The following is a 10,498-nucleotide window of genomic DNA, read 5'->3' as shown; positions in this document are numbered from 1 at the left end:
GAGGGTCCATCCAAGCTGTTTTCTATCACCTTTTGAATACATTAAGGCTCAAAGATTGAGAATCAGTTTTGCATTGTGGGCCTAGATGTACTGCAGCTGAACGTAACAACCAACTGACCTAAGCCAGTGGTTTCACCCTACTATACCTTATTTTCAGGTCATACAGAAAAATGTCTGTATGGTTGGCCCATGAACAAATGGGGGTCAGGGGCACCAACCCCTGCATAGTTGAAAATCCCAGCGTAACTTTTGACTCCCCAGAACTTAACTACCAACAGCCTACTGTTAGTAGGAAGCCTTACTGTTAATATACAGTCAACTAACACATCTTTTACGTATGTATTATAGACTGTATACATACACTATATATATCATATACTATTATATACTGTATTATACTCTAGGAAACTGGAGAAAAGAAAATCGTAAGAGAAATACATTCACAGTACCATGCTGTAAAAAATCCACATAGAAGTGACCTGCACAGTTCAAACTCTTGTTACTAAAACTTTTTTTTTTTAATTATTTTTTTTAACGTTTATTTATTTTTGAGACAGAGAGAGACAGAGCATGAATGGGGGAGGGTCAGAGAGAGAGGGAGACACAGAATCTGAAATAGGCTCCAGGCTCTGAGTGGTCAGCACAGAGCCTGACGCGGGGCTCGAACTCACGGACCGTGAGATCATGACCTGAGCTGAAGTCCGACGCTCAACTGACTGAGCCACCCAGGCGCCCCTACTAAAACTTTTATAAATGCACGTCAACATGTTTCGCTAAAGAGAAAGGTGCAGTGCTTTTGCCGAGACCATTCCCAGGGTAGAGCTGCAAGGGTCTGAGGGTGGAGTGGAAATGCTGTCTTACAGGTTACGTGCACAGTAAAGTCAAAGATGAACCGTAATCTAGAGCTCACCCTGTGACTGTGAATGCCATGGAGAATCCAATAAAACTCCAACACCCCCCCCCCCGCCCCTGCCGAATGTCCTCACCCTACACATTTGACCCACAGCATTAAGGACTTTGTGGACAGCCCCCTTCCATGGACCTCAGGTGTTCAAACTCCAGTTCCAAACTTACACATTAGTCACCATGTGCCATCAACAGAGAAACCTGAAAAATTGCAAATTCAATTGAAAGCCTAACTCAGTTTCGCTAGAATCTAGGAAATCTTTGTGCTTTGGAACCTCAATTTGGAAATAACTGTTTTCCCCAGGTCATGCAGATCATGTCAAGTATGCACTGGCTCCCTACAGATGTAGGTAGTGCTGTACACAACTCACAGTGCAGCCCAGGACAGCTTTCCACACGGCCTGACAGGCCTTGGGGTCCCACCCATCTGTGCAGTCGCATGAGTGCATCCCAAAGGGGCATCACAACAGACCGAAGTTTCATACAGAAACTTTAATTGGAAACAACTGAAAACCACCTGTGCTGCAGGGTGGCAAGAGAGAGAGGGAGAGAGGAATGCCTGCCAGCCATGTCCCCATTCAGTATTCTTCCCCTTCTTCAGCCTCTGCTTCCACGGAATCCACACCCACCTCTTCATAATCTTTCTCCAGAGCTGCCAGGTCCTCCCGGGCCTCGGAGAACTCCCCTTCCTCCATGCCTTCCCCCACGTACCAGTGCACAAAGGCTCGCTTTGCATACATGAGGTCAAACTTATGGTCTAGGCGGGCCCAGGCCTCGGCAATGGCGGTAGTGTTGCTCAGCATGCACACGGCCCGCTGCACCCTGGCCAGGTCCCCTCCGGGAACGACAGTCGGGGGTTGGTAGTTGATGCCCACCTGCCAGAGAAGGGGAAGAAAACAGTCTGTGAAACTTGTGTCAAACCCAGAAGTGGTAGCTGCTTTCATGGAAACAAAAGACATGCAGGTGCCTTCTTTGTGCCCGGCAAGGTGTCAGGTGAGCAGGGTGCTGGTTTCCAGACCAGCAAAACTGGGGAAAGGAGCCCTGGCTCCCGGCTCAGTCCCAAGTTGCCTGAAGGGCTGTGTCCCAGCAACTGAGACCTGTGACAGGTGCTCAGGCAACAGGGCTGTTTCTTCTAAAAGGGGACACTGCTTTGTATTCCTCATGTTATTTTCCCCATAGGCTTCTACAAGATGGGGATTCATTTCTGGAGCTGAAACCTTTTCCACTCGATTCACAGTACTATGGTTGTTATCACCAGGGGAGATCGTACCCCCGGTCTCCTACCAAATGAGCCAGCCTGTGCATAACAGGGCGACAGGCACACCCTCAGGTCCTAGGACTGTTGCTACTACTGCAACAGGAGGTGGCCTATGTGTGTGCTAAGTAGGAGAAAGGGGGTGATATTCGAGGGCTGGGTCCAAAAGGGGAGGCATTCTAAGTTTCCAAACCAGGAGACAACACGACCAGAGGTTTGGGCAGGGATACACAGGGTCAGTTAGAGCTGGGGTCGGCAAACTTTGTCTATAAAGAGCAAGACAGGGACGCCTGGGTGGCTCAGTTGGTTAAGGTGTGCAACTTCAGCTCAGGTCGTGATCTCACGGCCTGAGTTCGAGCCCCGCGTCGGGCTCTGTGCTGACAGCTCGGAACCTGGAGCCTGTTTCAGATTCTGTGCCTCCCTCTCGCTCTGACCCTCCCCCCGTTCATGCTCTGTCTCTCTCTGTCTCAACAATAAAAATAAACGTTAACAAAAAAAAGAGCAAGACAGCACATATTCTAGGCTGGGTGGGCCACATGGTCTCTGTCACAATTGCTTAATTCTCTCTTTGGAGCACAAAAGCAGCCACAACGAGACACCAATGAACAGGTGTGGGTGTGTCCACATAAAACTCTACATGGCTGGTCTGCCAACTGTGCCGATCCCTGAACCCAGAATAGGAAGGGCTAGTGAAGGACCCGCTGCAGCAAGCCCACCAGAAGCAGTAAGGTCTGAGCCAGCTAGGCGGCATGGAAAGCAAGGCAGAGGGAAGCACATTTTCCCAGATGGAAAGCATCGACAGTTTAGCGTCCAAGTACTGGACAAAGCTGAAGAGCTACAGCAAGTTTCCTATTCTGTATCAGATGGAAGACTGGCACAAACTGTGTTGGAGGCAGCCTCTGTCCAAACTTGCCAATCTTACTAACAGAGAAAGGAGTATGTTGCCATTTCTTCCGAAAACATCCATGACCATTTTTCGTTAAATCAAATGCTGCATGGGACATTTAGGTTTGGTTTAATTTCCTTATGCCTGAAGAATGACGTGGGATTTAGGAACACTGATGTTTATAGTGATACCCCGATTTCAAATATCCACATAAATTGTCAAAATGCCCTTGAAAATTGCTACATTTCTAAGTCCAAACTATTTTTCCCACACTAATTCTTTCACCCAGAAGCGGCAACAAAAATCCTTCCCCAAACTTTCTGTTCTGTTAAAAAAGAAAATTCTCACACAGATACACAATGTGATAACTCAGGAAGGGAGTTCAAATGGCACCACTGAATAAATTATCACTCTGGCTCACTAATTTGTGACCAAGGGGCTGGCTGCCATGGAACAGGGCATCCCCTACAAAGGGCATGCTGTGCTTGGTCGGCTGCCTGCTGACCGGGAACACCAGTCAACATCACCCAGTCCTACCTTAAATCCAGTTGGGCACCAATCCACAAACTGGATGGTGCGCTTGGTCTTGATGGTGGCGATGGCTGCGTTGACATCTTTCGGGACCACGTCCCCCCTGTACAACATGCAGCAGGCCATATACTTGCCGTGCCGAGGGTCACACTTGACCATCTGGTTAGCCGGCTCAAAACAGGCATTGGTGATCTCGGCCACAGACAGCTGCTCGTGGTACGCCTTCTCCGCTGAGATGACCGGGGCGTAGGTGGCCAGGGGGAAGTGGATGCGGGGGTAGGGGACCAGGTTGGTCTGGAATTCCGTCAAGTCCACGTTCAGGGCCCCATCGAATCGCAGGGAGGCCGTGATGGAGGACACGATCTGCCCGATCAGGCGATTAAGGTTGGTGTACGTGGGCCGCTCGATATCCAGGTTGCGCCGGCATATGTCGTAGATGGCTTCGTTGTCCACCATGAAGGCACAGTCAGAATGCTCCAGGGTCGTGTGGGTGGTCAGGATGGAGTTGTAGGGCTCCACCACGGCCGTGGACACCTGGGGGGCCGGGTAGATGGCAAACTCCAGCTTGGACTTCTTGCCGTAGTCCACCGACAGCCGCTCCATGAGCAGGGACGCAAACCCAGAGCCGGTGCCGCCCCCGAAACTGTGGAAGATGAGGAAGCCCTGCAGCCCCGTGCACAGATCCGCCTGAGAGAAACCAGAGACCGCGAGTCAGTGCCCGCGGAAGCCACACCGCCGACCTCCAACAAGCCACGCTCACTTCTTTGCCCCTGCGGGATGATCACACATTCAAATCGTCCACAGCGCACGTGCAGGACGCTCAGGAGCAAAGCAAGGCAGACGTTAGAGATGTACGGACGCACTGAAGCCACACGTGAAGGGAAACGTGGACTCAAGATTCTGGCCTGGGGTTTTGCCAGAGCGACCTCCTGGTCGCAATCCCTGCATACCCTCCCGTCCGGGGCAACGTCCACAGGAAGCCTTCTCGGCACCCCCTTACCAGTTTTCGGATCCGGTCCAGGACCAGGTCGACGATCTCCCTGCCGATGGTATAATGGCCTCTGGCGTAATTGTTGGCTGCGTCCTCCTTCCCGGTGATCAGCTGCTCTGGGTGGAAGAGCTGCCTGTAGGTCCCTGTGCGCACCTCATCTACAAAGAGGACACGTGGGCCGCAGGGCTTCAAGCCCGTTGTTAACTCACCAGGAGGGGTGGGTTTGGGGACCGTCGGGATCTACCAAGCACGTGCCGTTCCTCGCGGTCGGCAGCATCAGGGTCTCGTAGAAAACGTCTCTGCGTAACACGCAGACCACAGCAGCAATCTATGGCTCAGCAGGTAAAGTCAAGTGGAGGTACAAAGTCCAATCTGACTGGTCCTCAAAGGAGGGAAACCACTCACACCCGCACACAGGTGACTCTGCACGTGCATACATATGTCCTCCTACCCACAGCTACCTCAAAGAGTGTAACTAAAAAATCGCTTACATGCTAGACAGTCACCAGGTCAGCATGACTTTGGCCGGCCAGTCCCATCAGGGCACCCTCTGTGGCCTGCCTCTCACAGGCTTTAGGGTGACATCCTGTCTTCCCCTGGGTGGCCACTGAAAGGTGCTCTCTCCTTGCAGCTCTCCCTGGCAACCACTTCAGCCTTCTAATCTGGAGGAAGCCAACGAATGTTCTCTACTTACCTTTCTGTCAGATGCAGGTCAAGATTCTCACGCAGCAGCATCTTGGTGTGCGCAGCGTTAAGGAGGGACCAGTGCCTGGGCACCCCGCAGGTGGAGTCTACACAACCACCTGCCTGGGGCTGAGGCGGCCACGAGTGAATCTATTACCAGCCTATGTTTTTCCTGTACGTTAGGTTCTCCTAACTTAGGAGCCTCAGTTTCTCACCCGATGTAGCCACAGGCGTGTACTTGTACACCCCGTCCTTTCTGCAGAAAGGATTCAAAGGAGCACAGGGGGCATGGAGGGGGCTTCAGGGAGGCTCTCCCACTCTCCCGGGAAAGCCGCCCAAGTGCCCGAGCACCTACCGACCACGGTGGGCTCCAGGTCCACAAACACCGCTCTGGGCACATGCTTGCCAGCCCCAGTCTCGCTGAAGAACGTGTTGAACGAGTCATCCCCACCACCGATGGTTTTGTCACTTGGCATCTGACCATCGGGCTGAATTCCATGTTCAAGGCAGTACAGTTCCCAGCAGGCATTGCCGATCTGGACACCTGCCTGCCCCACGTGGATAGAGATGCACTCGCGCTGGGAACCAGAACACAAACGTTGAGATCCCCTTGTCTTCAAGGGAACCAACACTATATGGCATGGAAACCATATTAACACACACATCTATATGTACTTCACGTCGTCTATGGCTTTCCCAGACCTTTCCCAGAAGGCTTATGTGACCCTTTTCAAGTCCCTATGAAAACTGAGGTGCTCTAAACCACCCGAGCTACTAAGTGCCGGACTTAGCCCCTACACAAAAGCGTTTGCTACCATACACGTAATGTCAATGGTAAACGCCACACCGTACAGTCACATACAGCCACAGTCACCATACAGCCACAGTTATTCTCTAAAGAATATAGCTACTAGTTTCTGATGGTGTCCTGTCCAAAGAGAATGTAACAACTAATAGATCAGGGAAGGAAGAGTGGACTTGGACACAGGTCACCATGGCCCAGGTGCCAGTGGTCACCATATGTGTGTCATCCATCTACCCATCTACAGCTACCCTCTATTTTCTCCACCCAGGGCTGTGCTCAGGGAGGCTGACCCATCTGGACTGCATGAAAGGGGCTTCCTTGCACCTGGCTTCTGGTTGCATTAGCCAAGGCAGGCATCAGCAAGAGACTGCGAGGTTAGAGGACAGTGTGGTCAGGGTGCTCACTTCCTGGCTCCCACCCTGCCGGACTGCCATGGGCTCCCTGAGTGTGTTTATCAAGGCCACAAACTTTCAGCAGTCAGTGTTCTTTATAAAGCCACCTTCTCAACTTCTAGTAACCACTCCCTTCACCTCAAGGCTAGGAGTTAATGGCAACCAGGCATCACAAATGGTAGGACACTACACTGTCCTTTGGTGGTTTCCTTAGACTCAAAGTACCTATTTTTTGACTGTATCATATCTTTCCCGCCATAAACATAACTGTACAGTCATTAATCATTTGTTCTATTTTAGACACCGTATCCTCACAAATACATAGAGGAGATCAAATAAAATTCAAGGTGTCCCACCTACCCTAAATCCTAATATACAATACCAAGAACTTGAAGTCCTGTTTTTAAGTTTGGCAGGTAATTTTTTTTTCTTATTTTTAAGGTTTGTTTATTATGGAGAGACAGCACAAGCAGGGGAGGGACAGAGAGAGGAGGAGACAGAATCCGAAGGAGGCTCCAGGCTCTGAGCTGTCAGCACAGAGTCCGACACGGGGCTCGAACCACAGACCGTGAGATCATGACCCGAGCTGAAGTCGGACGCTTAACCGCCTGAGCCAGGTGCCCCTGAAGTCCCGTTTTTGGTTTTGTTTTTTTTTTTTTAACTTTTTTTTATTTTTTATTTTTTTTTTATTTTTGGGACAGAGAGAGACAGAGCATGAACGGGGGAGGGGCAGAGAGAGAGGGAGACACAGATTCGGAAACAGGCTCCAGGCTCCGAGCCATCAGCCCAGAGCCTGACGCGGGGCTCGAACTCACGGACCGCGAGATCGTGACCTGGCTGAAGTCGGACGCTTAACCGACTGCGCCACCCAGGCGCCCCTGAAGTCCCGTTTTTTATTACACAAACACCAACTCTCCAATTAGGGGCATAGAGATTCACGTAACACCACAATACCCTAAGAATCCCTCCCAGAAGGAACTATTATTCACTTGCAGAAAGAACTTCTCCAATGACAAGGAATGCACTCCTTCAGAGAAGAAATTCATCAACACTCTGGGAAGTCTTTTGGAATCCACACAATCACACCATTTACAGATCAGTATTATTCATTTTGCCTTACTTATATCCAGGCAGCCTATGCTTCACAGGATGCCTGATTTAGTTTTCTACGGACTCAGCCCTAGTATGATCACAGTAAGCTCTATACCCTGAGAAAATCCCTCAGTTTTTTCTTTTACAAAATGGGGGCTGGTGTGCTACATGATCTGCAAGGCCACTTCCATCTGATTATCCAATGAAACTAATGAAAAGCAGTCAGAAAAATCATTCCTAGCTTTCAATAGAAAGCCATTCAAAATTCATCACCAACCTCACCTGGATCATTAAAATTTTACCTTACTTTACTCAGCCTTATCTTCATCCTCTTTCTTTTCAAGCTCCGGTCCAACTGCTCTCTTCATATTCTTGGCAGATTGCTTTGTTCCCTACATACCCAGAAGCTTCAGCTTCCAGACAGCAAATGCGCAGACCTTTCTGCTCTCTTCCTCCTGTCAATTGTTTCTACTGATCCCCTACCCGCTAACAGTCCTCAAAGTAATCACCGGCCTTCTCAGGCCACTAGAGATCCACAGACCTCTTCAGGGTAATTGGAAATTAAAGCGATTTCACAGTAGGACTACTGAGATAACCAGCCCTTTTCACCGTGTTCACATTTCACCGTGTTCACTGATGGTGCATAATCAAACAGTGGGTAAAACTGGGGTGCTTGGGTGCCTCAGTCAATTAAGCATCCAACTTCAGCTCAGGTCATGATCTTACCATTTATGAGTTTAAGCCCCGCACTGGGCTCCGCACTGACAGTGCAGAGCCTGCCTGGGATTCTCTCATGCTCTCTCAAAACAATAAACTTAAAAAAAAAGGGGGGGGGGGGTAAAACTGTTAATGCCCTAGTACAAATCAAGGTAGTGGCACCAAACTATACCAGTGTTCGTTAGATTCTTCACCCTTATGCACTCACGGTAAAAAGACCAAAAAAAAAAAAAAAAAAAAAAAAAGTCAATTTCATTTCAGAATATTCATGATGAAGCAAAAAATGATTATTTTATAAAACATCCACCCTCAAGTACTGTGACAAAACGGAAAGTATCCATAAAGCTCTTGTGCACCTGCTGAAATACAGCTGTTTTAAGAAATAGCACTTGTGTGCTTTCAGTTGCCAACTGAACTAGCTTTTTTCACAGAATGTTATTTTCCTTGCAAGAGCCGACAAACTATGGCTATTGCAACTTGGATATCTGGTGTTTATGTCAGCATGTTGTCTTAAAGTAAATAAATATTTTTAAAATTTCTAACATGGCAAACGACTACGGAGATAACCCACATAAACAAAGGCTTTTTGGAGTCCTACTTTGTTACACTGTAGAGATGTCCATGGAGTGCCTGGGTGGCTAAGATGGTTAAGCGTGACTCTTGCTTCCCCATCAGGTCATGATCTCATGGTTTGTGAGTTTGAGCTCACTGGGCTGGCAGTGCAGAGCCTGCTTGGGATTCTCTCTCTCCCTCTCCCTCGCCCCTCCGCCACTTGCACTCTTTCTCTCTCTCTCTCAAATAAACTCTATAAAAAAAGAAATACTGTAGGGGCACCTGGGTGGCTCAGTCAGTTAAGTGTTGGACTTCAGCTCAGGTCATGATCTCATATCACATGAGTTCGAACGCCACGTTGGGCTCTGTGCTGACAGCTTAGAACCTGGAGCCTGCTTCGGATTCTGTGTCTCCCTCTCTCTCTGCCCCTCCCCCACTTGTGCTGTGTGTATGTCTCTCTCTCTCAAAAATAAACATACGTTAACATACATACATACATATATACATACATACATACTGTAGGGATGTCCTGGGACCCCAACGTTTGAGAACCACCTTCCAGGCCTCAGGAACCCAACATAACGGCTGTCCTCAGAGACTGAGTCAAGGCCACCCAACAAGTCAAGGTCACCCAGCTTCCAACCTGGCTCATAAAGTTACAATTTTCGAGGAGACATCTGCACCTGCCGACCCCCCTTCATCCGGGACATTACCACGACGCAGGTTGCCGCTGCCCTCAGGGTTCGCACACCCAGAGAACAAGCGAGAGGACTATCATCTGTTCGTCCGGGCAGCCCTGGGCCTCCCGTGCCCCCCCAGCCCCCTCTTCCCCCGATCTCCCCCCCGCCCCCCCCCCCCGCCACACACACACACACACACACACACACACACACACACACACACACAGCCCCGGCCCTAGGATTTGTCGCAGTCTTGCCCCACCCAGGGGCCTCATGTGGCGGGCTTCATCCTCCCTCCTGCCTGGGCCTCTATGACCCGAGAGTGGCCAGGGGGGGACCTCACCATGGTGAGTTCAGCTGCTGCCCAACGCCGTTACCAGACCTCAACCGCTGCCACAGACGCCACGCGCCCAACTGCCGCTGCTGCGCTGTGCACACGGCCCGGGATTGGCCCGCCGCTGCCCAGGTGCCCATTGGTCCTCAGTGCCTCGGGGCGGACCTAGGCCTGGAATCCCGCTTCTGATTGGACGTTACTTGACTTGCGGAGTATGGTGCTTTCTGATTGGATATGGCTTTGGCGGGAAGGCTGTGGCCTAGCCAAAGCAGAGCATTCTGATGCATCCTGGGATGTTAGGTGGGAGTGGTCACGGATTTCTCTGCGTGGGACATAGCACATTTTCGTGCACGTAAGGCCTCAATGTGCGCGTGGCTTCACGCCAAGCTTGTGCCGCCTTCTTGCTTGGAGGCCCAGGCCCACTCACCTGTCTGCTCGTGATTCCGGTCTTTGCAAACGAGACACCCTCTCAAGGCCTGCCCACCATCTACCTGTAACTAATGCAAAGGAGAGCTGCTCTCCCGTGCTTCGCAAGCCAATAAAAGACTTGCACCAAGTTTTTGCCTTGAAGATAGGCTATTGGTTGGTGTGGCACCACCCAGGAGAACGTAAAACCGGTGTTCAACGTCCCGAACTCCCTGATGGCTTATAAACGAGGGGTTTTACGGGGAAA

General features: G+C 50.4%; 1 protein-coding gene across 1 annotated transcript; it reads right to left on the bottom strand.

Moving 5' to 3' along the window:
- Positions 1-1,383: 1,383 nt before the first annotated feature.
- Positions 1,384-9,927, bottom strand: LOC132674820 (tubulin alpha-3 chain). Its single transcript, XM_078435503.1, has 5 exons — positions 9,835-9,927; positions 5,609-5,831; positions 4,579-4,727; positions 3,585-4,265; positions 1,384-1,781 (listed from the first exon to the last, which is right to left on the bottom strand). Exons 1-5 carry the CDS (start codon positions 9,835-9,837, stop codon positions 1,485-1,487), a joined length of 1,353 nt encoding a protein of 450 aa, XP_078291629.1. The 5' UTR covers positions 9,838-9,927; the 3' UTR covers positions 1,384-1,484.
- Positions 9,928-10,498: the final 571 nt, after the last annotated feature.

Source organism: Panthera onca, chromosome D3 (genome assembly GCF_046562875.1).
Source record: "Panthera onca isolate mPanOnc1 chromosome D3, mPanOnc1 haplotype 2, whole genome shotgun sequence".
Taxonomy (NCBI): domain Eukaryota; kingdom Metazoa; phylum Chordata; class Mammalia; order Carnivora; family Felidae; genus Panthera; species Panthera onca.
Note: the sequence above shows the minus strand (reverse complement) of the source record. Positions and strands in the feature narration are given on the sequence as shown.